General features: G+C 45.0%; 1 protein-coding gene and 1 pseudogene across 2 annotated transcripts in view; one reads left to right on the top strand and one right to left on the bottom strand.

Annotated features, from left to right (window-relative positions):
* LOC111874295 (protein patched) overlaps positions 1-23,877 on the bottom strand; it is a 120,284-nt gene extending 96,407 nt beyond the window's left edge. For both annotated transcript variants that reach the window (XR_002844525.2, XM_023869671.2), the window contains exon 1: positions 22,780-23,877. Coding sequence is in view for 1 of the 2 variants with exons in the window: in XM_023869671.2 (XP_023725439.1) it covers positions 22,780-22,941 (162 nt within the window). In the remaining variant the exon portion in view is untranslated. The remainder of the gene's footprint in view (positions 1-22,779) is intronic.
* Positions 23,878-26,400: 2,523 nt separating this feature from the next.
* On the top strand, positions 26,401-26,515 carry LOC111874302 (annotated as a pseudogene).
* The last annotated feature ends 927 nt before the right edge of the window (positions 26,516-27,442 follow it).

The raw sequence follows: 27,442 nt of genomic DNA, 5'->3' as shown, positions 1-27,442 counted from the left end.
CGCAAGGTCGCTATCTATACACAGAATACAAACACAGGAATAAACGCACACAATATAGACATCCATGCCTTGTGTGGGATTCGAACCCACGTTCCAGGTGTCTGAGCGGGCGAAGACAGTTCATGCCTTAGAACGCGCGACCACTGTGTTCGGCAAGTATTGCAGCTACGCAATGGAGACAGACCATAAACACATGCACATACATACAGAACAATTGTAAACGTAGCGTCTATCAAATTTACCGTAATAAAAATTTTATTCGCGAAGTTATACAAAAAATGAATGGTACAAATATTAATTTACAGTTGTCAGTAGCCTCACTGTATGGATACAATAAAGCGTTTTAAAGGAATACATTTTTCCCACGAATTCTTGATAAATATTTTATTTTTAAACCTCTTGAGTAAGTTCGTGCTTGTACAGTTGTCATAATGTCGGTTAGCTGCAGCGCGGTCCCATGATACTGAATTACCTGGCGGTGAGGTCACGAAGTGAGTCTACTGTGATCACTTTATATCGGGAAAGACCACGTCTAGGCGACGTGCGAATTCTACTGCTCTGAGTCAATTTATTCGTGGGAAACGCTATAAAAGGCACAGTGCAGAAACAGAGCGTGGGAAAACTGCAGTCATCATGAGATGCAGAAGGAACAGCTGTTTCATGTCCTTAAATGAGATGTTATTAAGTTCTGCAAGAAGACTCATCGTTAAATAACTTTAAACCTTTATTATTCCAAATTTATCTTCTTGTATACTAAATTATTGGTTCCTAGATTATTTTACGACGATCTTTGACAAGCAGACGTTACACAGTCTAAAATAAAATGAAAAATAACAATGAATAGGTAAGAATTTGAAGAAGATAATGCTGTACGTATATCTGACAACACTATACCGACATTTCGTGGAAGAGACTGGGGAAAACCATAATAACTCTGTCAGAATAGTCGGTAAAAGTTAAAAAAGGTAAAGTTGTCCCTGTGCTTAACTAATTAAGCACTACGCCATGAAGGCGTGTGGGGGAGTGGATGTATAGATCCACATTTTCTTTCGGCATTAGCTGTAGGTGTGTGGTCAGCTTCACGCTCCGGCCACTTTACCCCCGCGGAAAGAGCCCCCGATACCCCTTGGGTAGGTTAGGTGGACCCCAGAGCCGGCCTGGACGACGTGGAGAAAACTCTTGACCCTACCGGGACTCGAACTCCGACCCCTCGGTCGTCCATCCCGTGGCCAGTTGCTATACCGCAGGATAGCCGGTAACCCGACAGAAATTCGAACCGGATATATTCAAAATAAATAAGTCTAGAGCATCACCAATACCCCAAACCACTCAGTGTATGTTAACTAACTCCATGCAGCAGTCCTTCAGAATCTAACAGTTGCTCAACTTGTCAAGGAACTCCCCGCAATTTATGGAACCTGAAAATTTACTACAGCGTTCCTAAGAAAGCGCGACTGATTCGTATCCTCGGCCAGACGAATTCATTCTGACATCGTCACATCCACTACCTGGTCTTTCTAATGGTCTCCTTCCTAATCTATATATCCGTTTCTCTTCTCTCCCATGCGTGCTACATGCCTTGCCAATTTGATCTGGCAAGGAGTACAAATTCTGAAACTCTTCACTGCGCAATTTATTCCACATTCCTGCTATTCGGCGTATAAGTAATGGTATGAGCCGGGATACCTCAGTCAGTATAGTGACTAGCAACGGACTGGACGGCTGAGGAACTGGGGTTCTATCCCGGTAAGGGAAAGAGATTTTCCCCTTCGCCACAGCGTCCAGACCAGGCCTGGAGGCCACCCAGCCTCCTATCAAATGGGGACTGAGGGCTGTTTCCTCTGGGTTAAAGCGGCCGGTGCATGAAGCTATACTCGCCTCCATCTAGTGCCTGGGTCTGGAGGCCACCCAGCCTCCTATCAAATGGGAACTGAGGGCTGCTTCCTCTGGTTAAAGCGGCCGGTGCATGAAGCTATACTCGCCTCCATCTAGTGCCTGGGTTAAGAATGCGTGGATCTATACAGTCACTCCCCCCATACATCTCAATGACTTGGACCTTAATTAATTAAACATAGATATAGTTTTACCTGTGTTTTAATCTAAATGTTATGTTAAGTGTTCAAGTTTCCGTTATATATGGTCAGTGGAATGCAAATTCTTATGTGGTACATCTCTCAGTTTCGAAGTCCAGAGACGCCAAAAGTTGGGAGAACGAATTTTCGGCTTTCGATGCATACAGAAAGAGACGAGCCGTGTCCCCAGGATTCTTTAAACTTCACGCGCCTGCGTGCGGATCAAGTCACGGATAATGAAATTTGAAACCGGAGCGAAAGGAAGAAGCAAAGCACAGAACAGAGCGTCAGTCCGCAGTTCCAGAAGCCGGAATGACAGCACCATAACAGTGCATTCCCCTAAGTGGCAACATGGGCACAATCAAATTCAGGTTCTGGAACATGGAAGGAGATAAATCAAAACACGACTTCCGCCCCTTATTTAAATTTGTGGACTTAAAAACGAAAAATAACATTGTATTTTGTACAGCCTTGGCCTGTGTTTACAGAAATCATGTCATATGGTGCCATGCTGAACTCCAACGCTGAATCCCGAAAGCCAGAAAGTTCACTGTGTCCATAATGGTAAGCAAAGCTATCCCTGTAACGGGCCGTGGAGGCCCACGGGGTTGTGAGATGCTGAAGTTCCCACATTATCTACACAGTCCGCTCACAGATGGCGGCAAGGTTGTCAGCCTTACGCGCCGGCGGCCCCTTACCCCCCAAGAATATTTATGGTACTCGTTTCTGTTAGAGGCAGAGTCAACCCCAGGGCCATAGTGTGGCTGGAATGATTAGGTAAACTGAAAAAATTCACCTCACCGGGATTCGATCCCGCGACCTTCTGGCTTGTAGCATACTGCCGCAACTAAGTGTCCATAACGGTAAGTAACAAAAACTCCCGTGCGAAATGTATGTAGCAGCTGTTCGGTTCTCAGTGATAATTACGAAACACTGCAGGTCGAAATGGGAAACTTAGCTTCAGGTTTCATGTCAGATCCTTCATTACTGAAAAGATTATTCGGACTTGTCAAGACTTCTCTGAGAGTAGTGTATTTATTATTATTATATTATCATAACCATCATTATTATATTAATTATGTTTCTCGCTCTTATATTTTATAACAACCATGGCTCTTCCGCTCACTAAAATACTAATTACAATCACTGTAAATGTCTTCACTTCCTAATGATAACTCTCATTTGTGCTAACGGAATTATTCTTATTATTATTATTAAAATTATACAAATTCCTTCATTTTTGTATTTTGTCTGTTCCGTGCCTCGTGGTTCGGTTACAGGCCGAGGACCGCCCGTTCAGTTACTGCTGCAGTATTCCCGGATGGCGAGGCTAGAAACAAAATGAATAAAGATAAACCGCATGGCAGAATGACGACTGGATTCAACTGGCTTAGGATGTGTTCCAGTGGTGGGTCCTTGTGAAGACGATAATAAACCTCGGTGTTCCACAAAAGCACGTAATTTCTTGACCACGTGAGTGACATCACTTTATCAAAGTTTGGTACGTTGTTTTGCTCTGTTTCTGCTTACGCTTCGTCCTCCATAAAAACTGGGCGAAAGGTACAGACGTCCTTGTAACAGGCCCTGAGGGCCCATGGGGATGTGAGACGTCGAGGCTCCCACACCTTCTAGACAGTCGGGTCACAGATGGCAGTAAGGTCCTTTTTTTAGTTTAGTGGGATGGGGTGAGACTGAGTCCACTCGGTACGTTGACCACTAACTGGCCTCTTGTACCAGCCCCGGACGATAGATGATGAGTATGGAGCAGACGGTGGAATAAGACTTGGCAGGGGAACCGAAGTATTCGGAGAAAACCTACCCCACAGTCACTTTGTCCACCACAAATCACACATGACCTGGGCTCGAACCCGAGCCGCCACGATGGGAAACCGACAACTAACCGCCTGAGCTATGGTGAGGCCTCCAATCGCAGGTGCATGTCATTTCATGGACCCTGTCCAGTCGCAATGTCTTCCTAATCCCGTGTTCATGCAAAAGCAGGAAGAAGAACACGGGCAGAGAGACGGGGCTCCCGAGAAGATATCACCCTCACCAAGCATGACTGGTTCAGATACTGCCGAAGTTTTGCGTGAAACACTTGTTACGAAATATCCGCCCATCAAAAGGTCTGGTATTTGAACCCCCGAACAACACAAACCGACATGTTTTCCTCTCATTCCAGTGCTTGTGAGGTCGGGTTCCTCCCAGAGGCACCAGTCGACACATAATGAAAGCGGCCCAAATTGGGATATCAGGGTCATTTTGTTCAGGACATAACGACATGCTCTGCGCGCTTTTAATCTGCTGTGACGAAATGCGGCACCTTCCTGGGTGGCCCTAATGACGTCATCAGATTGTTATGACGACACGCTACAGCGTTGCCAAGTAACTTGCTGTCCCCCATTCATACTCACTCCCAGTGGCAACGTCATACCACGTTACGAAGGAATGAAATAAAACAACGTACACACTCCGCAATGTCGTAGTGCGTTCCGCGCTTTCCTTCGCCTGAATTTGTGCCAATATTGTAGTGGAGTTGTACACACACCTCTCCACGGCGCATACACGCTGCCCTGCCACACGGTCCAGTCCTCTCAAGTACAGCATACAGGAACTAGAAATCTACACACTTGTCTTCCCTCAGACAGGTCCCCATTACTCGTGCTCGTGCGACTCGCTATGCTCGCGAGTAATGTGGATTATATGACAAGTCACGAGACAAGCAAATTTTAGATTTTTAATTTAAAAACTATAGCCAATAAATTAAAATACGACTACAGCCTATACACACTACGAGTAAATACACGGATCCTCACGCGCCGAAGCCTGGCGAGCAACTGAAGTAGTGTGGACGAAGATTTATGAGCACAAGTAAAAGCCAGACGAGTGTCCCGACGAACACGAGCACGAGTAATGTGGACGATATGACAAGTCCCGAAACAAGCAACTTTTTAATTTATAAACTATAGCCAATAAATTAAAATACGACTACAGCCTATACACACTACGAGTAAATATACGGATCCTCACGCGCCGAAGCCTGGCGAGCAACTGAAGTAGTGTGGACGAAGATTTACGAGCACAAGTAAAAGCCAGACAAGTCTCCCGACGAGCACGAGTAATGTGGACGCGCCTTAATGCTTGCTACCATTCAGCTCAAAACCAATGTCTTCTCGTGTACTGCCTAAAACGTAAAAATGAAAATAAACAGAACTATAGTTTTGCCTGTAGTTTCGTATGGGTGTGAAACTTGGTTTCTGATATTGAGGGAAGAACATGCACTGAAGGTATCTGAGAACAGGGCGCTGAGGAGAAGACTTCGACCGAAGAGGGATGAAAGAATGGGTGGATGCAGAAAACTGCATAATGAGGAGCTCCATAACTCGAACTCTTCGTCAGATATAATTACAACGATCAACGGCGGGAAGGTCACGTAAAAATTAATGCATATAGGATTTTGTTGGGGAAGTCAGAAGGAAAAAGGGCACTAGGAAGACCAAAAGGTAGGTGGGTGGAAAATATTAAAATGAATCTTAGAGAGAGAGAGAGGATGGGGTGATCAGGACTGGATCGAGCTGGCTCAGGATAGGGACCAGTGGAGGGCACTTGTGAACACGGTAATGAGCCTTCGGATGCCATAAAATGCCGGGAAGTTCTTGAGTAGCTGCACAACTGGCGGCTTCTCAAGAAGGGCTCAGCTCATGAAGTCAGTTTGGATAATACATATACATGCTGATTATTTCCTGCCTTTTTTTTTTTTGTGTGTTTTTCCTTTCGTCTTCGTCCTGTCTTTAAAGAGTTTCCAACTAAGTTTATATTGGCCTTCAATAAAACCGTTCACTAACACGGGTGTCCGTCGAGTATAGACAATTTGTATAAAATAGCCTTTGTTTCAGTTCAGAAGCCACAGATACGCACCGCGCTGCCGCTGCGCAGCTGTAGTGATTTCCTTCCAAAATTTCCAGAAAACTTAAATACAATGAAACAAACGGGTAAAATGTAGGGGTGACGCTCTAGAACTGTATTCGGGAGGTGCTCGATTTGAATCTCGGCCTGCATACGCCACTTTCTCAGTCCCTCCAGGTACTTCCGGGATAGCACCACGAGTAGGCCATAGTCGCCTACTTTCAAATCCTTTCCATTTCATCGCTCATCTTACAATTCGATGCTGTACTGTCTACCGATTGTGACGTAAATTGTACTACACAAAATGTTAATACAATGAAAGGATTCTTGCTACGAGTATATTGGCCGTATAAAGAATCAGGCCTAGAGCTTCTAAAGAAAAGTTTAGGAAAGCTTTGAACTTGTGGAGGTCAAGGAACAAACCAGCTGTAGCGCCATGAAGTAGAACGCTTTCTTGTCAGTCGGTTTCTCTGAATCTCCAAGTTCGTAATTACAATTTACCAACAAACTGCAACATTAGCAGGGCATTGGATCTTTAACAGGAAACCCCTGACATCGCCTTTCATGTGGGGGGGGGGGCGATATGGCCTGCTACCAGGAAAGAATCCGAGCGTAAAAAACAAGAACTTATTTCGCAGAGGCCAAGCAGCGACCTTTGGGCTTCAATTCCTGTTCTACTGACGGAACTTTATATCAGAGAGTCAACACACCGAGCAAGCTTCGCTGTGGCGTCACACTGGCTTCAGTTTTGAAGGTCCTGGGATCGAGTTCCTCAAGTTTATTGAAGCTGCAGTTACATATGTTCTGAACACGAATCGAACACTAAAATGTTACATTGTGATAGCAGAAACCGAAGGTTTAACAAAGCTATTAGCAAATCGCGTCATTGTACGTGATGCTGAGCCAGGTCCATCCATCCACCATCTTCAGCCTTCCTTAATGTTATCCCTCATCTACTTCATTTTCTAAGTGGACGTTTTCCAAACGAAAACAGTGTAAAAGTAAAGAGGCAAAGTTTCCCCTGTGCTTAATTAATTTAGCGCCACGACATGAAAACGTATGTGGCAGTGGAGGCATAGCTCCACCATTGCTGACTTCGGCATTAGGTGGAGGTGAGGGGTGAGCTTCAGGGCCCCGGTACCAATCGGATAGTTGGTTGGGTGGGCCCCAGAGCCGGTCTGGACGCAGTTACTTCTGTTGGGAATCGAAACCAGACCGTCCAGCTGGTTCCCATTCCGACTGAACTACCACGGGTCTTCAACCGAACCTGTCAGCTGCACGCCCGGCCCAATGAAGCCTCCTAGATTGCACTGTTGTTAGGCTTGCGGCACTGTGCTACAAGCCGGAAGGTCGCGGGTAGTTAAGTACTACTGTACTACAATATCGTAGTCTTCCGAGCTATGACAAGTTTATAGTGTTGTAAGCGGATATAAATATTTCGGAGGGTATAGCTTCCTCCGTCTTCAAGGTCGTGTTTATTTTTTTATTTTACCACATATAATTCAACGCTTAATAACATCAGCAACTGATACAGTATCGAAAAATAAGTGAACACGGAATTTTAGTCATGAATGTTCCCGTCAACGTTATTTTTAACCTCGGTTTGAAAATTAAGCTGTATCTGACGGGAGAACATGGGTCGAGTCACGTACACTGCAGTAGCAGCCACGTGACTTAGGGGTAGAAGCATGATACGCAAATATGTATCCTTGCTTGTCTTGTCTCCATTTGCATATGCAGCGAATGGCTTGCACGTGCTGTTAGCCTAAGTAGGCTACCGTACTGCAGGGGAATCAAGCAAGTCAACATGTTTGTCAAGAAATACAGATTATTTTCTTAGAAAGATAACAAAAACCTACATGCAACTGAAAAATCTATGTGAATGTTGTTCGTATATGTTGTCGTCTCATAAATAATCCTTACAATGTGGCGAGACCTCAAGGATTTGTCAAGGAAATAAGAAATGTTTTATTACTCCAAGATGTTTACGATATGCTATTAATCAACTCGCAAATCAGTAACCTACTAAAAAGTATACGGGAGGTGCATGGTTCGTATTTCGACCTGGGTGCCGAATATTCCGACTCCGATATTTCGTTTCTTCCTCAGCTCCTCCAAAGAAATGTCGGCATAGTGCCTGAATTAGGCCACGACCACTTCAGACTACACCCTTTTCAAATCAGTATTCATTAACATACAAACATTCGTCGTCAATATTCATAGTGCGAATTACTGACAATAGTATAAATAAAGTACAAAAAACATGCCTTGGCTTTAGTCCGCAAGCGAACTATACCGACCGAGCAACCGCCGCTTGTCGGCGAAGTTAGTGCCAACTTCAGCGGATAGAGGGTGTCGCGTGGTCAGCGCAATGAATCCCCACTGCCGTTAGTTTCGGTTTTCTAGACCGGCTTTAAATAAACCACAAAGAAATCAATGAAAAGAGTGCTTGAGGTTACACCAACTACCAGCCCGAAATTGGGAGCATGCGGTAGCGTAGTTTGTTGAGGCACTATGCTACAAGCCGGAAAGTCACTGGTTCGATACCCTACGAGGTCATTGGATTTTCAATTGACCTAATCTTTCCAGCCGCACTATGGGTCCTGGGGTCGACTCATCCTCAGAGAGAACTGAGCACCAGCAATCTTTCTGGGGGTAAAGGGCGGCCGGCGCATAAGGCTGACAACCTGACCGCCATCTGGGAGCCGAATGTACAAAAAATGTGGGAGCCTCGACGTCTCACAACCCTCACAACAATAACAGATGTAATGGAAGTTATAACAACGGGGAAGAAAGGTAAACATTTGAATACATTAGAGAAATACCATATATATAAAATAAGTAAGAAGGGCCTGCACATGAATGACTCATACACAGAAACACACAGTCCCATATTTCAAACAATACACGAGATCTATATCGACTAACGGTACACCACCCTCCCCCACTATCCATTCCCCTTCTACACTCAACAACATAAAAACACAACACACCAGACAGCAAACGTATTAAAGAAAAGCAGTGGCACGCAACCAGAGAACCTGCACAAAGTAAGTACACATAACAGTATAAAATATACAATCAAGTGCCAAAAGTCATGGGATAGCAGTATGTAAATTTATTTTTAAGTGGCGCCACCGTCCCTTGACGGCTTGGGAATGCCTAGAGCAGTATCAGTTGTGAGGTGTTCTCTCGTGAGTCAGGCTGAACACCGGGCAGTCTGCTCATGGCAAGCCGACGTGAATTATCGGAGTTTGGACGAGGCATGATGGTGGGTGCCAAGCGGATGGGACATTCCATTTCCGAAGTTGTGCGGTCATTCAATATTCCTCGATCCACGGTGTCACATGTGTACCGGGAATACCTTGTGGAAGGCATTTCCACCCACCGTGGACAGCGCAGTGGCCGACCACGGGTGCTTAATGATCGTGACCAGCGGCGTCTAGCTAGAACTGTCCGCGGTAACAGACAAGCGACACTGGCTGAATTCACATCCACATTCAACGCAGGAGGTCCCAGACGCATATCCAGCAGGTCAGTGCAGCGGTCTTTAGCTTCCATGGGATATGGGAGCAGAAGACCGACCAGAGTGCCTCTGTTAACACCACGACACCGGACACAGCGCATCACCTGGGCTTGTGACGTCGCTAATTGGACCCTGGAGGATTGACAACATGTGGCATGGTCCGATGAGTCACGGTACCAGTTGTTTCGGGCGGCTGGTAGGGTTCGGGCGTGGCGCAGACCCCATGAGGCCATGGACCCCAGGTGTTAACAAGGCACCGTGCAGGCTGATGGTTCCATACTGGTGTGGGATGTGTTCACGTGGCATGAGTTGGGTCCGCTCGTCCACCTAAACACGTCACTGACCGGTGACCGCTACGTTACACTGCTTGGTGACCATTTGCAGCCCTTCATGGACTTCATGTACCCCCACAACGATGGGATATTCCAGCAGGACAATGCACCGTGTCATCGGGCCGGAGTTGTCCAGAATTGGTTCGAGGAGCATTCTGGAGAGTTCCGACGAATGGTGTGGCCACCACGTTCGCCCGACATGAACCCAATCGAGCATTTATGGGACGTGGTGGAGAGGGCCATTCGCACCCAAAATCCTGCACCTACAAATACTAGGGAGCTATGGGCGGCTATCCAGACGGCATGGCTCAACATCTCTCCAGAGATCTTCCGTCCACTTGTAGAATCGATGCCACGTCGAGTTGCTGCATTTCGCCGGGCTAGAGGGGATCCTACACGATACTAGGTACCTATCCCATGCCTTTAGGCACTTCAGTGTATAGGAAGAAAGTAAGAACATAAGACAGTAACACAAATATTTGTGTATTACATATAACACGCGAGTTGTGCTGAAAGCAAGAGGTAGCCGCTGCAGCACACATAAACTTAGAGCAGGTATCTCTGTGATTTTGGTTTTAAATCTAAATCTAAATTTTAAATATTAAATCTAAATTGAGAAATTAAAATTTTAAACCAATCGACGAGTCAATATTAATAAATATTTTAAACATAATTGACGAAAATCGCCAAGGGGACTTCTGATATATCGGATACAGATTGACGACAATTGGCATGGAGTTTAAATTTAATGCTGAGTGCAGTGTGACATCTACGTGAAGTGAAATACACCTGATGATGGCCGCTTGCGGCCGAAACATGTAGTGTGAAAGAAGGGGGACAAGCACTACAATAAAGTGTTGCATTTACGACGGAGTTTGTATTATACATATGGAACTACAGATATACTGTTCAGACCGTTCCCTGCTAAATCTGTCGCACGTACTCACGATTCTGAACATGCCAGGTTTGTAACTGCTGACTCAGAAACAGTATTTAACGCGGAATTTGTAGGCACACGTATGATCTTCCCCATGCCTATAAGTACTTCCAGTGATGCTGTAGTCATGGCCACCAAACCAAAGCTAAATATAGACTTCATGCTGCCGCCGTTTTTTTTTTGTCTTGCGTTTTACAAAAAAAAATACAGTAACAGATTTTGCAAGTTTGTCAATTATCTGTGGTCGAACCACATCACAAGTTCATGTATCCATTATGTTGGTACTACTGACTATAATAAGTCAAAAAGGGAAACTCTGGGGTAGCCACCAATGGCATAATTTCATCAAAATCATTCCAGCGGTTCTCGGGTTGACACGACACGATCAGTCATTTCGTACCCACCGCGCAGAGAACACATAAAAACAATGGCTTCCGTTCCACGGTTCATATAAAGATGTTACGATGCTTCGTCCGCATTGCGTGCACAGTTAAATGAAATAGCTTCTGTACGAAGTTCGCAGGCTTAAGTCTCTAGATTAAGCATTAAGATTGTATATATTATTAAGACGATCTTCTTAACTGAACTACAAAACTATCAGCATGACGTGAGTCCTTACTATGAAAGTGACAGTTGCTCAGCTGTTCAATAAGTTCCCATACTGTCATGGAAGAGCCATGTAACAAGAATCCGTCATTGTGCCCCATCGCCCTGCATCAAATTAATCCACATTCTACTGTTTAATATCCAGTTAATGGTGTCATTCCATTTATACTAGGGTCTTCCAAGTTGCCTCTTCCCTACAGGTCTCATCTCTCCAATGCTTGTTGTCCCAGTTGGAGACCCCACCCAACCTTCTATCCACCAGGTAACGGGGACTCTTTCCCCGGAAGTAAAGCGGCCGGGGCGTGAAGCTAACCACTCACCATCAACTAGTGCCAAAGTAAAGAATGCATTGAGCTATACATCCACTCCCCCCCTACGTCTTCGTGGCGTCGTCCTTAATTATTTAAGCACAGACCTTTAACCATGCTTGTTACATCTCCACCATTTTATAATAATTAATGTCCTCACTATGCAAAATGTCCTTTTCCCTAGCAGGACATGGTAATCTTCCTTATGCTACCGGTCTCAATCTACGTAACACACGTGTATATTGTGTCCCTCGAAACATTCCGTCCACAAGTGACGCTATACGCGGAAAATAACCCATTTCTCTACGGCAGTTCTGGACAGAAATACGATGGGGTACCCAAAAGAAACCGAACTAATTTTTTTGTGGGCAGAGCTTTTGTAGTACCGCGTTTTGCCGCTATGAGCGCATAGAGCTAATATTCCTGAGTCGATAAGCCGACTACCGTTTCTTCAGAAGGTAAGGACTAGTTTCGGCAGAGTTTATAGTGACAACTGTTTTGTGTGATCGTCGTTTTTGCAATGGCTGATTTTCGTGAACAGCGTGCGGCGGTGAAATTCTGCTTTTTGCTCGGGACAAGTGGAACATAAACTCTTGAAATGTTAAAAACGGCGTACAAGGACGATGCTATGGGGAAAACTCAAAGTGTTTGAGTGGTTTTCCCGTTTCGAAAATGGTGAAATGTCAACTGATGACAAACCTCGTTCTGGTCGTCCTTCCACGGCCCGAACACATGAAAATGTTGAAAAAATTCGTGAAATCATCAAGGATGATCGACGACGGACCATTGAAGAAATTGTGGAGCTGTCAGGAGTGACTTGGAGCTCAGCGGCCAGATTTGTGGCAGTCGGGTGACTGGTTTTTCCATCATGACAATGCCCCAGCTCACACAGCCCTGTCTGTGCGACAATTCTTGACCAAAAATGGTATGACCCCTGTTCCTCACCCTCCATACTCACCCGACCTTGCCCCGTGCGACTTTTTTTTTTTTTCTTCCTCGAATGAAAAGAGACTTGAAAGGAAAAAACGACGGAGGCGCTGTCAAGCATCTCAAAAGATGAATTTAGACAATGTTTTGAAAAATGGAATAAAAGACTAGACAAGTGTATTAGTGTAAGTGGAGAGTACTTTGAAGGGGATTGAAGGTTTGTGCTTAAAATTTGAATAAATAAGTTTTAAAAAAAAAAAGTTCGGTTTCTTTTGGGTACCCCCTCGTATATGGGGGGCAGTCAAATGAAAATGGGCCAGAAGCCAAAACATATTAAAGAACATTTCTTACCTCAAAAGTAATCTCCAAAACTGTTAATACATTTATCCCACTGGGAGCTAAGACTGTCAATCCCATCCTTGAAAAAGCTTGTGGGCTGTCTACAGAACCACATCTTTACCCAGCTACCCACGTCTTCGTCCGATGCAAACCGATGTCAGGTCTCCAGAAATGTGAAAATCACATGGGGAGAGCTCTTGGCTTTAGGGGGGATGTTGAAGCACTTCCCAGCCAAATCTCTATAGCGTATTCCTCACAGAGTTGGCAGTGGGGGGGGGGGCACGCATTATCATGAAGGATAATGCCGTTCGATAGCATTCAGGGCATTCTGAGTTTATGGTACGTCTCAGTTCCTGCAAAGTGTCTTCATACTCGAGAAAGTCGACAAGCAGAGGGCCATTGCAGTCGAACAAGAACGTCATCATCACTTTACCGGAACTTGTGTGTACGTGTTTCCACTGTTGGCTCTGCCGTTTGCTCTCGGGTTTAAAATGTTGACATAAGTTTCGTCCCCATTGGCAATACGGGACTGAAAAGCATACTCTTCCTCATGGTATCGTTGCAAGTGACCCAGTGATGCAGCCATTCTCTGAGTCTTCTGTTCCCCCGTGAGTTGATGTGGAACCCACTGCGCGCAGATTTTGCGGTACAGCAGGTGTTTTTTTATAATGGCGTGTACGGAACCATAACTTATTCCCATCAAAAGACTAATTTCTTCCACGGTGATCAGTCGGTTTGCCCGGATATGACCATCCAACGCAGCAACATCAAGAGTGATGACACGATGAGCCTGTCCTGGGCGAGTATCATCTTGCAGTTACACACGTCCCTCTCGGAATCTCTTATGCCATGTCAGCACACGCGAACGTGACACGCTGTGTTCGCCGTAAACAGAAGACATGTGACGATGAATTTCTCGTCCTCCTACTCCTTCAGCAGTCAAAAAGCGCACTACATTTCGCTGTTCTTCTTTACCCGCCTCCATTACTGATGTTGGACGACCACACGTAGTGTTAACCTTACTTCCAGCACAATAAACAAACGACTAATGTGCAAGTGCACGTTGTCACTATGCTTTTCCGAGTCCCCACCAGATGTTCGTACCGTAAGCCAATTCCACTGTTACCAACTTGCGCACCGTGTGAGTTATGCGTGGTGACCCATTTTTCATTTGACTGCCCCTTATATAAATCGCAAACCCTCTACACTTAATCCAAGCGAGGGACTACAGGTAGACCTGAATCCGCGCTTTACCGGGTCATTCCATGTGAAGTCATCCAGAGAGGTCCCTCACCATTTAAAAAAAATTATATTTTGTACACTTATTTCTACATACGTAGGTCGTACCGCAAGTCATGAGCAACTTTTTTTGCATGCAACCTGGGAACAGCAGACGAAAGAGAGTATGGTGGTAGCTGGAACCAGCTGTTGTGTTAACCTTGAGTGTCTTGTGACGTCAATAGCTTGCATCACGTGACCAGTATCACTCCTAACAAAATGGCCGACAACGATATGTCGTTTCGCCAGCGTGCTGTCATCGAATTTCTTGTGAAAGAGGAAATCCCTGCTGCAGACATTCACCAGAGACTTCAGCATGCTTATGGAAGTGTGTGCGTGGGTGCGAGCAGTGTTCGAAGATGGGTGAAACATTTTAAAGATGGGAACACCAGCATCGAAGATGACCCTCGGAGCTGTCGTCCTCGAACAGCCTCAACTGAACGCAACAAGGAAAGAGTGGATGAGATCATTCAAGATGACAGGCGTGTGACTGTGGACACAATAGCCAGAAAACGTGGAATAGGGCACAGTGCAGTACAGGAGATGTTTGAGAGATTGGGCTATAGGAAACTTTGTGCTCGTTGGGTCCCGCGTTCTTGACCGAAGACCACAAAGGTCAGCGAAAAGCCATCACCTCAGAACTGCTGCATAGATATCGACACGAAGGCGATGATATTTTGCTCTGTATTGTGACAGGTGACGAAAGCTGGTTTCACCATTTCGAGTCTGAAACGAAACGGCAGAGTATGGAATGGCACCATTTGCATTCTCCATCAAAAAAGAAGGCAAAGACAGTGCCATCAGCTGCGAAGGTGATGGGCAGTCTTCTGGGATGCAGAGGGGTTTATTCTGGGCGAATTCCTGGAACCTGGGCAAACCATCAATGTTGCTCGTTATGTTCAGACCTTGCACAGGCTCCGTCGTGCATTGCGCGATAAACGTCCGGGACGAAAGATCATCCTGCACGACAACGCTCGCCCCCACGCCGCTCGCCTCACATTGGAAGCAACTGCAAATATGGGGTGGGAAGTTCTTCCACACCCCTCCTATAGCCCTGATCTGGCACCCTCCAACTACCATCTTTTCGGATTTGTGAAGGATCAGCTGCGTGGACAACGTTTTGAGACAAGGGAGGCAATTCAGAAAGCAGTGCGTCAGTGTCTTCGGATGGCTGGAATGGAATTTTACAGAAGGGGAATTTTCAAACTCCAAGAATGCTGGGAGAAATGTGTACAAAGAAGTGGCGATTATGTGGAAAAATAAAGAAAGTTCTGTGGATTGAGGTGGTGTATTTGGTTTGTCAATAATAAAGCATGTTACTTTACAAAAAAATGTTGCTCATGACTTTCAGTACGACCCTCATATTTTCACACTTCAAAAATATTTTTTAAAAAGTTGTAATCCGCTCGGTTCTCCCGGTACAGCCGATTTTATAATCCGAAAAAACGTGTTTTCGGCTGAAATGGAGGTTTGCGTTATCTCCCATATCTCGATAACTATTGAAGCTAGAAACTCCAATAATAAACCAATTTGTTCCTCATGATATGGACTATAAATCATGTCATTACAAGGTTTCACTCAACTCACTTCCTCTAGGTCTAATTAAGCTCGAAACTTACCTATCGATTTTGGGAAAAACACTATCTTTGACCTTCAAAAGCCAATGGGAAGGGGAAAGTATCAGATCTGTGTTTTCTACCCTTTGTTGTTTCCTACATGGGGAATATAATCACGTAGGTTGAACCCCGTACCTAGTTTCCAGAATTTTCCAGGAGTTTTCAAACTTTGCTCTGGGCTCAAAATCGACCATTTTTAACATCTCACATCTCCGGTGGAGAAGCTCCGAAAAATTTGAAATTCATAGCAAATAATGCTCTATTCTAGAGAAACGTGGAATTAAAATTACAACTTTGATGATTTCAAAGACATCGTGATAGTGGACACTTACTGAACTACGTGTACTTTCAAACAAACTGGACAATTTTCATCTGAGTACACAAAGAACTAATACCATTGGATGCATGTAAGCCAACTGTTGAGGTACTGATTTCTTTTTGTAAAATTCAAAGTGCCCACAACTTCGTTATTAGTTGAATATCAACGTTGTAATTTTAATTCCAAGTTTCTCTAGAATAGGGCACTATTTGCTATGAATTTCAAAATTTTCGGAGCTTCCCCACCGGAGATATGAGATGTTTAAAATGGTCGATTTTGTGCCAGAGCAAAGTTTGAAAACTCCTAGAAAATTCTGGAAACTAGGTACGGTGTTCAAAACTATGTGATTATATTCTTCACGTAGGAGAAAACAAAGGATAGAAACCACAGATCTGATACTTTCCCCCTCCCATTGGTTTCTGAAGGTCAAAAATAGCGTTTTTCCCAAAATCAATAGGTAAGTTTCGAGTTTAATTAGACCTAGAGGAAGTGAGTTGAGTGAAACCTTGTAATGACATGATTTGTAATCCATATCATGAGGAACAAATTGGTTTCTTACTGGAGTCTCTAGCTGCAATAGTTATCGAGATACAGAAGTTAATGCAAACCTCCATTTGAGCCGAAAAAGCATTTTTTCGCATTATAAAAATGGCTGTACCGGGAGAACCGAGCGGATTACAATTTTTTTAAATATTTTTGAAGTGTGAAAATATGTAGAAATAAGTGTACAAAATATGAATTTTTTTAAAAATGGTGAGCGACCTCTCTGGATGATTTCACATGGAATGACCCTACCCACGTTTGAAAGCAGGAAAGTATTGCTGCCAACATTAGCATAGACTTCTACTGGGGCGGTGGATAACTCAATGTGCTTGAACACGACGCGCTTTATTAACCGCGACACAGACGGAAGTGTGTACAGACAGCGTCACACTTCGGTCGCTTTATTCGCCTGTGACGTGGGGCTCTGTTTATGCTTCAAACATAGGTGAATGTTTAAACATACCCTGTCTATAGAAAAGCGATTCACGCGAAGGCAGAACATGTTTATTAACATAAACATTAGCTTGTTTACAAAAACATTACGTTATGAAGTTATAAATACTACTGCCTGTATGAAATTGGCATCTTACGAAACCAGGGTTCATCTCCCTGCCAGGAAAGATCACTACGGTAACATAAGCCGTCATAACAACAATGGTTTATTTATAACTTGCTTAAGTGCTCATCTGGTCGGTCACGGTAGCCGAGCGGTCTAAGGCATGTACGGTCTTCGCTCGCTTGGAAACCGGGGTCGTGGGTTCGAATCCCACTCAGGGCATGGATGTTTAGTTTGTGTGTGTGCGTTTTTCTGTGTTTGTGTACAGGTAGAGGCCTTGCGACGAGCTGATCACCCGCCCAAGGAGTCCTACCGTATGTATAAGATCTAGAAAAACCGAAGTGAACGGAGAAGCTCATGGAGGTAGGCCTAGGACCCCTGGGGCTGTAGTGCCAAGGGGGAGAAAAAAGTGCTCATTTTTCGCTGCAACTTTGTTTAAATGAACTCTATGGCCTAGTGAGTTGAACAGAGTGGCCGCGCGGTCTAAAGGAACCCACACACGTAGAAGTCTGGCTCGCGAGTCCGACTCGGCTCGGGTTCCAATGAGCCAAAGTCGTCCGTGTGTGGGTCGCCACAGCTCATGTGTGTGTGTGTGTGTGTGTGTGTGGTGAAATTAATCCGAGCCCGGCTCCCGAGTCAAGCTCGCCGAGACGGACTCGCGAGACAGACTTGTACGTAAATGGACCGCCTAAGGCAAAAACTGTCTTCGCTCGCTCGAACACTGGGATCGTGGGTTCGAATCCCACTCAAGGCATGGATGTCTGTATTCGTTTATTCTGTTTGTGTTGTCCTCTGTGTAGGTAGGGTCCATGCGACGGGCTGATCTCCCGTCCAAGGAGTTCAACCGACTGTGTATAAGGTACTCGTGTGAAACTGAAAAAGCGGCCAGGTCCAACCATAAAGGACTGCAGAGCCACAGACAGGGCCTAGTGGCGTAATGACATTGCTTGTTTATTGTATCTGTAATATATAGGAGCTCTTGTACTGTCATTGCGTTCTTTACATTGCTATATATAAACTATGCATGTCACGATGTGCACCTAATTATCAAGCGGTGCGCACAAACGAGGACCTGCTTTCCGAAGTAAAGGTAAACATGACCTGTGCTTATTTCAGCACAACTCCAGAAATGACGTGTAAAGGAGGTACAGCCTTCGACAATCATAAAGTGCTCTACAGTACTCTACAATGTTATTGCAACACCAACTTGCTCGAACTCGCGAGTCACGGGGGGGTCTCCACCCACAGTTCATGAACAGAGGTCATATAGTAATACAGAAGATAAAGTCGTCCCTGTGCTTAGTTAATTAAGCACCACGCTATGAAGATGTATGGGAGAGTGGAGGTATAGCTCCACTATTCTTGACTTCGGCACTAGATGGAGATGAGTCGTCAGCTTCACGACTAGGCGGCTTTACCCCCGGCTTAGTGGGTCCCATAGCCTGAGTGGACTGTGTGGAGAAGAGCTGCCGGAAATCGGACCCGGCCCGTCGCTATACCGACNGACGGTCAGCCGCCCTTGGCTCTGGTTTGACCGCCGGCCCCTACTCGACTAGTTCTTGAATCACTGACTTAACGTCGTAAGATAGCAGCACCGCTGTCATCCTCTCAGAAATTCACAGAATACAGTACAACCACAACTGGCACGGGAATAACCGATGAAGAGTGATATGTGACGCCGTGTAATCTGGTAGAAGTTTACCGACGTTTCGGAGTAACAGCGAACTTTAGTCTTCGACCCGGAAGATGGGAACTTCTAGTGACTGGCGTGTGAACTTCTTCAGCTCGGCCTTGACAAGCTGCTAGGTCAGTAAATCACACTCCTTCCCGGGGCAGTTAAACCCAGTTCACATCTTGACGCCCCGTCCCTCTGAGATCCGTTTTAATAAATATTCGCCAGCATTTGACAAGATTTCTTAGAGGGTTCCCAACAAATTTTTGTATTATATATTTCTTACATAACGCGTGGCCACTGCATTGTCCTGGATTTCCTTATCCCAACAACACAAGATGAAATAGGACACGCCTGAATATAATTAATGTCTTCTAACTTCAGTTATTCAGTAAGTACACTTTTATGGAACAATAAGTTTAAAATCATCATCAACATATAACTGAACTCCTGTTCAATCCAGTTTACAATAAATTAACTAATTTTATAGTAAATTATTCCTAAAATTCCTAAAAAAATTCCTTAAGTAACTTGAGTGTTGGTCACCTTCAATAAAAAAAGCCCGTTATTCCACCTTATCATGAGCTACTTCAGTTCTGTTCAGTTTCAACGGTGCATTCAACAGATCCGTGTATGTATCCAGGCACTACAGTTATTGCCTGTTGTTGCTCCATGTTTAAAATCTCCATCACAATTACAACCTAACCTGAAACACTTCCAGTCAGTTCATGTCAAAATATTTGCGAAAAGTTCGAACCAGGAAGTCCCGGAATTGAATGTTGAATCAGGATCCTGTTTGTGCTGATGGTGTGAACTGGTTCCTATAAATAGGCCTACCATACATTCATGCATTCATCAGTAATCTGTCAGACGACAGGTCCACAGTCTCTTCCAAAACAGTTCGTCCACTTAATGCGATCTTCTGTTTTTGGAAAGAGACTATCCAGGAAAAGTGATAATGTGGTAGTTTTTCCATTTGCTTTCCACATCGCAGTACAACAGCCGTTCAAACCACTCTGGTCACGCCTGTTGCTATAAGAACTTGAACCATCTCGAGCATCATTTGCTCTGTGCTTCAAGTCGCTGCTGATGACGCTGCTTCCGGCACCAGTTTTTGGTGTCTCTCTTCGTCTGATGCCTACCCTTTGACCTGTCCAGCAAGGGAGGCCCTGCCAGTAGCTACGCTACCGCTGGTATAGCTCTCAGGGTCCTTGGCATACTCAAACCCCTTCACCACGATAAGGTGGAGACACCAACGAGGGGCTACCATAAATACTAGCGCAGAAATTATCCTAAAGATTAGCAGAGAAAACAGTCTACAAAACTAAATACATAATATACAAGAAAAACCTCCGTGGTTTTAGTTCGCAAGCGAACTATACCGACCGAGCGACCACCGCTTGTCGGCGAAGTTAGTGCAAACACCTGCGGATAGAGGGTGTCACGTGGTCAGCGCAACGCATCCCCACGGCCGTTAATCTCTGTCTTCTGGACTGGATAGTCCCGCTTATAACCAAAAGAAAACACAGCCTTCTGTTGTTGTAGTTAATTTTTGTCTCTTAAGATTCTCCTGCCTAGCAACGGATGTTGTTTCGTTGTTTGTTTCTAGGTAGGTACCCAGCAACGAGTCTACACGCTACTATACTCGTACAGTATCTGCCAGAATCCAGGTAGTTTCTTCATTCAAGTTTCATGAAATTTTTAATGTTAGTTTAGAATTCATGCCAACTGACCTAATATTTGATACAGACAGAATTTGTTGTTGTGACTTCCGGTGGTAACTAGAAGTTTATCTATTACGTTGAAACATTTTAATTCGGCATTCAGTAGAACTACTGCGTTAAAGGGTTAGGACCTATGACCTGTTCCCACTCAGAATTAATTCTGAAATTATAAACCTTAAAGACATTTGGCAGAATTCCTCAGACGGGAGATCAGCCGGTCGCAAGACCGCTACTTCAAACGCCACACTCGGTCACAAACGGGCGGACAGACGAGGTGTGTCGAAGGCTTCCTGTGTTTACAACACCCAAACGTAAAAATGATTGAATGTCAGGGGAAACAGACGTAATTCATAACTCTTCACGAGAGCAAATTTGTTCGGCAACACTACCGTCCACTCTCTTCATGAACTACACATTATCGTTCAGCTCGGCAGTAAATTCCTATCTTTTCATGGAACCCCAAATTTAGTATCGTGTGTGAAAAATATCACCTCTGGACCCTACCCGAAACCAGCTCAGTCTAGTCTACACTCCACTTTCTAAGATTCCCCCCATCTACGCTTACTCACTGAACGTTGTGGTCGAGAGGGTGGCACTCCTACTTCGTATTGGGAGATCGTGGGTTCAAGTAACGGCTCGACAACCGGCTACCCTGAGATTTTTCTTGGTATTCCGAGGAGTAATAACCAAAGTAAGGACATGATCGCTTCTGTCTACACAATTTCCAATTCACTGTCCCAGCACTAGACGCTATAAGGTCAGAGTTACTGACAGTACCGTCGGGTCCTCTCTTCCTTCGAGTGCCTCCCGATCGACACGCTTTAAACACACATTTCCACCGTAAAAATCTCTTCAATAAATACCAAAGGAACCAGATGGGTCTCAGAGACCGAGCCTGAGCTACACATAAAACCACGCATTTCCGTTAAATTAAGTAGATTCCCATGTCATGACAGGCGTGCATTTATTTATAGTGTGTTTAAAGAAACTTAACGGGAGGGGAAGGGGTCTGGCAACACTCAGATGTACTATCCTAGACTCTGACATAAGGGACTGAGGAAAACAACGAAAAACTCCCAGGACATGTTAAGCTCCTTAATACGAGGCAGTGCTACCGACTAGACGCAGATGTTTACATTTTCCATATGTAGCAGCCATACACGCTGAAATCGTGGGTTAAAAGTTATATATTCTTTCCTTCTGTCCCGCAAAGGAGAAGCAATTGCGTTTATATCTACTTTTAAAAGAGTTTTGTTATGTATATTTCAAGTACTGCCGAAAAATACAATGAGGAAAGATGCAACAACACAGGACTGGGGAAAATGTATAATTAAGTTGGAGTTTCATATTCTTCACCAATATCATTATGGCGAACACCTCAATGAGACTGTGATGATGTATCATCATGTAGCACCCATGGAGACAGGAGAATATTTTGGGCAACGCACTTTACTAGAAGACGTAACACTGGAGGCATGGGCAGCGCTGAGGTGACACCTGGGTAACAACAAAGCTTCAGGGGTACAGTTCCTCCTTCTTGTGCCCTGAAGATGACACGCGGTCAGAACCCTGAACACTGAGTGAAACTTCAGCAGAAAATATCACGTCAGACCTCTGCATATGGATGGAGAATAATATTAAAATGGATTTTTAGATAAGTAGCTTATGAGATCGTGAACTGGATTAAACGGGTTCAGGATAGGGTTTTAATGTTAGGTTTTTGTGAAAAACGGCGATGAATATTAGGGCTGCATAAAGATGGCGATTTCTTGAAAAGCTAAGAATTCCTATAATTCTGAAATTTTTCTAGAACATTTATTAATACCTGATAATGTTTGGAGCGTCCATAAGGGTCCATGCGAGTTCTGCAACAAACTGAATGCGGAGGACTGCAAGGATATCCCTGAACTAGTGCCACTTCCTGCATACATAAACACGTCATGCAAATGAAGTCACTGGCTTCCCGAAGCCGTGTAGTGTGTACATCTTTACAGGCGTTTCATCTGAACGGTCGTCCCCAGCAGCATGTCCCTTAGAACAGCGGCTAAAGATGTATCAAACTACACGGCGTCACATCTATCTCCAATCTCGCGCTTGTGCACAATCTGTACCACTTACCTTCTCGATCTGAGCTAGCGCTACAGCTGCATCCGCCCAGCTGGTCCGGATGAAGATGTCGTCGTTATGGTTAGTGGCGCATTGTCGCAGTGTTTTGGCTCCCGCGGGCCTCTGCGTGTAAGATAGAGGGGGAGTTCTTGAGCTGGCAGTAGCAGCCACCATATTGGTCTGGTTCCTGCAGTCCTTTGCTACACCACCACTTTTGCAGCATTAAACTCAATATCCAAAATATCCACATTTAGACTGCTGAAATTGGGGTTGTTATCCCCTGTTGGCTCAACAACATTCACAACGGTGTGTGGTGGTGACGAGGGTGAAGTAAGTGCGCAGGTGGTAACACGCACTTTGTCGGAATTTAACGCTAACACTATAAATACTTTGTACAAATTCACGGAAATCTCAGAAATAAACAGAATTAAACGTAAAAGGTGCATTAAGTTTCACTACCTGTTGTACAGTCTAGGATACGCAGCAAAGGACACCTTGTCACTTTAATTAAACCTGTCCGTGACGGTCCTTACAAGAACTTTTGCCCTACTCCAGTGTATATTTTCACGATATTAAAGAAACTGACATTAATTTCACATATAAAAATGTCTGAACTTGTTGTAGGTTATGGTTTGCTTAGCCGACTGTTTGAAAATGGCGCGTCGTTCATTCACCGCTACCTGATTCCTTGTTCTGCTGCCCAACTGATTCTCGATATATGATCCAGACACCAGGACGTTTGTTTTCTTTCCAACGTGCAAGATTTTGGTAATATGTGTAACCCAAGTCTCGGGTGGGATTTAAATGATAAAGTTCGGTAGCAACTGAGCTCTCTCTCTCTTCAGTTTAAATCCTAGTTTTTTCAAACAACGCGCGTCCATGCTTGACATCTTCGGTAGAGAAAGTCTTCCTATGTTGGTGAAGGAACGCTAGAATTGGTGGTGGACACAGACACACAATCACTTCACACGGCACATTATATTGACACATCTATCTCTCCGTTTCACCCCCACGGCACATCTCACTTGTCGCAAGCACCGAACGCGACCAACTTCCACAGTGAACTAACGTGAACATCCTTTCACAAACTTCTACACCTTCCATCCTTCTAAAAATTCAGCCATAACTGCGAAGACATCACTCGAACTCACGAAACCTCACGGAAACACCCGAACGTCCTAAAATATGGTATCTGATTGGTTCCTTGGCGGCACGCGTTGCTAAGCAACCGAGGATCTTCCATCTCCTTTCCTCAGCTCACACTGGACCACACACGTGGTTTTTAGACAAGACAGAATGGAATGATGAGGTGATGCGGGGGGGACAGAGAGGGAGCCTCGGGGCCCTGAGTCTAGGAGGTTAGAACGGGGCGGACACTACATTGCAAACAACAGGCTTCCGCTGAGAGATCAAATGCGAACGTAAGATCGCAAATGAAGAGCTTGTTTAATAGCTACAGTATATGGTTTTCTGCTTAGTTTCTTTCATTAAATATTTTATTTTGACTGCAAGAACTTCATACCGATTTACGTTTGTATGGTTCACGGAATGGGCTACATACCAAGTTTTCGAAATTCGCTCGAATTTATTTAATTGTTCTTAATTGCACAAATAAAGTGTGCGTAGCTATAAATGGGCTATTTTCACCTATCCAATAACTGACGAGAATTCAAAGAAAGGGGTTACCCTAATAAGGCATATGGTCGAATGACAGTTATTTAATGAATTTCTCCAGCAGCTACAAAGCTTGAAGTAAAGAAAGTCTTTAGTTTGAAACAACATAAAAGCAGGGATTTGGATTAATATTTCGACAGGTACTTTCTAAGAATTTCCAGGTGTTTTCTTTGGGGCGCACCTGTCCAACTGATGTAGCGGTAACGCTCTACATTTCAGCTCTGTACGAACACAGTTCGGGCTACTGAATACCGAATACGCCAACACCGTTCTTCACGTTGACTGGCAGATCTAACTCTAAACATTCCCGTTAATACGAGATAATTATTTGGGTTAAATTACTTTTCGACCTCTCTATAATTTATTCTTCACTGCGACTTAATGGGCTCAGGGCCTATCCATCCCTGTTAGTGGCCCCCCTTCGGCATCGGGAGCTCCTCCGAGAATAAAGCGCCTGGGGCGTGAAACTGAACACTCAATTCCATCCAGTGCCAAGATTAAGAATATGCGGAGCTATACTTCTCTACCTCACACTTCTTCATGGAGTAGTACGTAATTAAACACGAGAACAGTTTTGCATGTATCCCTGTGTACATACCGACCGAGTGACCGCCTCTTGTCGGCGAAGTTAATGCCAACTCTAGCGGATAGAGAGTGTCGCGTGGTCAGCGAAACGAATCCCCAAGGCAGTTAATTTCGGTTTTCTAGACCAGAGCCGTTATTTCTTTGAAATAGCTCCTCAATTATCCTCACGAGGCTGAGTGGACCCCGTTCCAGACCCACTGCTTCTCAGAAAATCTGGTAGCGCCGGGAATCGAACCCGGGCCTCTGGATCTGTAGCCAGGAAATCTGACCACTAGACCACAGAGGCGGTCGGTATAGTTCGCTTGCGGACTAAAACCACGGTTTTCGTTTTGCTTTTGTATCCTTGTGTACATAAAAAAACGCACTTGCAACATATCGGCTTTATTAAACTGAGGGATACCTCAGGGTAGGGGCTGAACGGCCTCGGTTAGATTTCCGGCGTGGGAAGAATTTTCTCTTCTCCAAAACGTCCACGCCGGCTCTGGGGTCCACCCAACCTCATATCCAGTGGGTACGGGGTTCTTTCCCCGGGAGTAAAGCGGCAAGCAGTGAAGCTGACCAATCAGGTCCATCTAGAGCCGAGGTTAAGAATGCTGGAGAAGTACCTCCACTCCCCCCACGTGTGTTCATGGTTTGGTGCTTCATTACTTAAGCAAAGGGACGACTTTAACTTTATCTTCAACCTTTGTTAAACTGAGGCATTGGTAGCCCCCAGTGCAAATTCCCTCTCAAGCAGAGGGCCCTTGGCTGCTTATTCGTATTCGCAAATGCCCGTCTTATCTGAAGGCCGGCTCTTCTACCTGCAACCCGAGGAAGCACCATGACGAACAACAAAGAACGTAATTAACGGCGCCATTAAATAACAATAGAATCAATCAATAAATATGAGCCGGAATAGCTCAGTCGGTATAGCGACGGGCTACGAGCTAGATGGTCGGGTTTCGGTTCCCGGTAGGTGCAAGAAATTTCTTCCTACTCCACAACAACCAGACCGGACCTGGAGTCCAGGCAGCCTCCTATCCAATGGGTATATGAGGCTCTTTACCTGGAGGTAGATTGGCCGGGGCGTGAAGCTGACCACTCGCTTCCATCTAGTGCCTAGATCAAGAATGGTGGGGCTATACCTCCACGCCAACATACGTTTTCATGACGTAGTTCTTAATTAATAAAGCACTGAGACAACTCAATCTAGAAATGGGCTGTGTGGCTGGAATTGGAACGTTAAGGAAGTGTGGAGGCGTCGTGTAACAAGCGCAAATTCTGGTACAATTCCCACATCTGAATCATAATTATACACAAAACGGGTATCTCTCTGCCTACCTAGATGTCTGCTGGTGTAATATTATTTAGGTCTACAGATGCAGCATTGTTATTGCTTACGGCTATACCGCGTTGAAAACACCGGTTCTCGTCCAATCAACGAAGTTAAGCAACATTGGGCGTTACTACTCGGATGGGTGACCGCTTGGGAACACACGTGTTGTTGGCATTCTTTTCTGGAGTCGAGATAGTGCAGTCAGTATAGCGACTGGCTACCGGCTGGACGACCGAGGGGTCAGAGTTCGAGTCCCGATAGGGTCAAGAGTTTTCTCTTCTATACGTTGTCCAGACCAGACAGCCTCTGTGGGGTCCACTCAGCCTCGTGATGATAATTGAGGAGCTATTTCAGGGAAATAGCAGCTCCGGTCTAGAAAACCGAAATTATCGGCCGTGGAGATTCGTTGCGATGACCACGCAACACCTTCTATCCGCTAAAGTTGGCACTAAAACTTCGCCGACAAGCGGCGTTCGGTCGGTATAGTTCGTTTGCGGACTATAATCACGGAGTACGTTGTCCAAACCGGCTCTGGGGTCCACGCAGCCTAATATCCAATGGGGGTACTGACGGCTTGAAGCCGACCACTCACCCCCTGCTAGGACCAAAGTCAAGAAAATTTCGATAAATACATCCACTCCCCCATAAGCCTTAATGGCATAGTGCTTAATTAGTTAAGCACAGGAACAACTTGCCCTTACTTTACAGGTAGCAACTACGAGACCACCTGGGGAAATAACCCGAGGTACCCACTGGATAGGGGGCTGGACGGCCCCAGACGTGAAGACGTGGAGAAGAGAAAATTCTTGATCCTACCGGGACTCCAGCTCCGACCCCTCGGTCGTTCAGCCCGTAGCCAGTCGCTATACATATATATATATACAGAGAGGTCCAAAAAATGTTCTCACTCCTTGACAGTCAATATCTTTGGAACAAAATGACATGTAGTTACAATTCTTGCGCGGAGAGAGAGAGAGAGTCATTGTATGTGTTCGAAGTGACGTCCATCAGTGGCTAAACAGCGTCGATGCCGCCGAACTGCTGAGCGAACTACGGCTGTCAGTGTGCCCGGTGTGATGGCTGCACACGTAACGCGTTCAG

The sequence above is a fragment of the Cryptotermes secundus genome, unplaced genomic scaffold (genome assembly GCF_002891405.2).
Source record: "Cryptotermes secundus unplaced genomic scaffold, Csec_1.0 scaffold2042, whole genome shotgun sequence".
Classification (NCBI taxonomy): domain Eukaryota; kingdom Metazoa; phylum Arthropoda; class Insecta; order Blattodea; family Kalotermitidae; genus Cryptotermes; species Cryptotermes secundus.
Note: the sequence above shows the minus strand (reverse complement) of the source record. Positions and strands in the feature narration are given on the sequence as shown.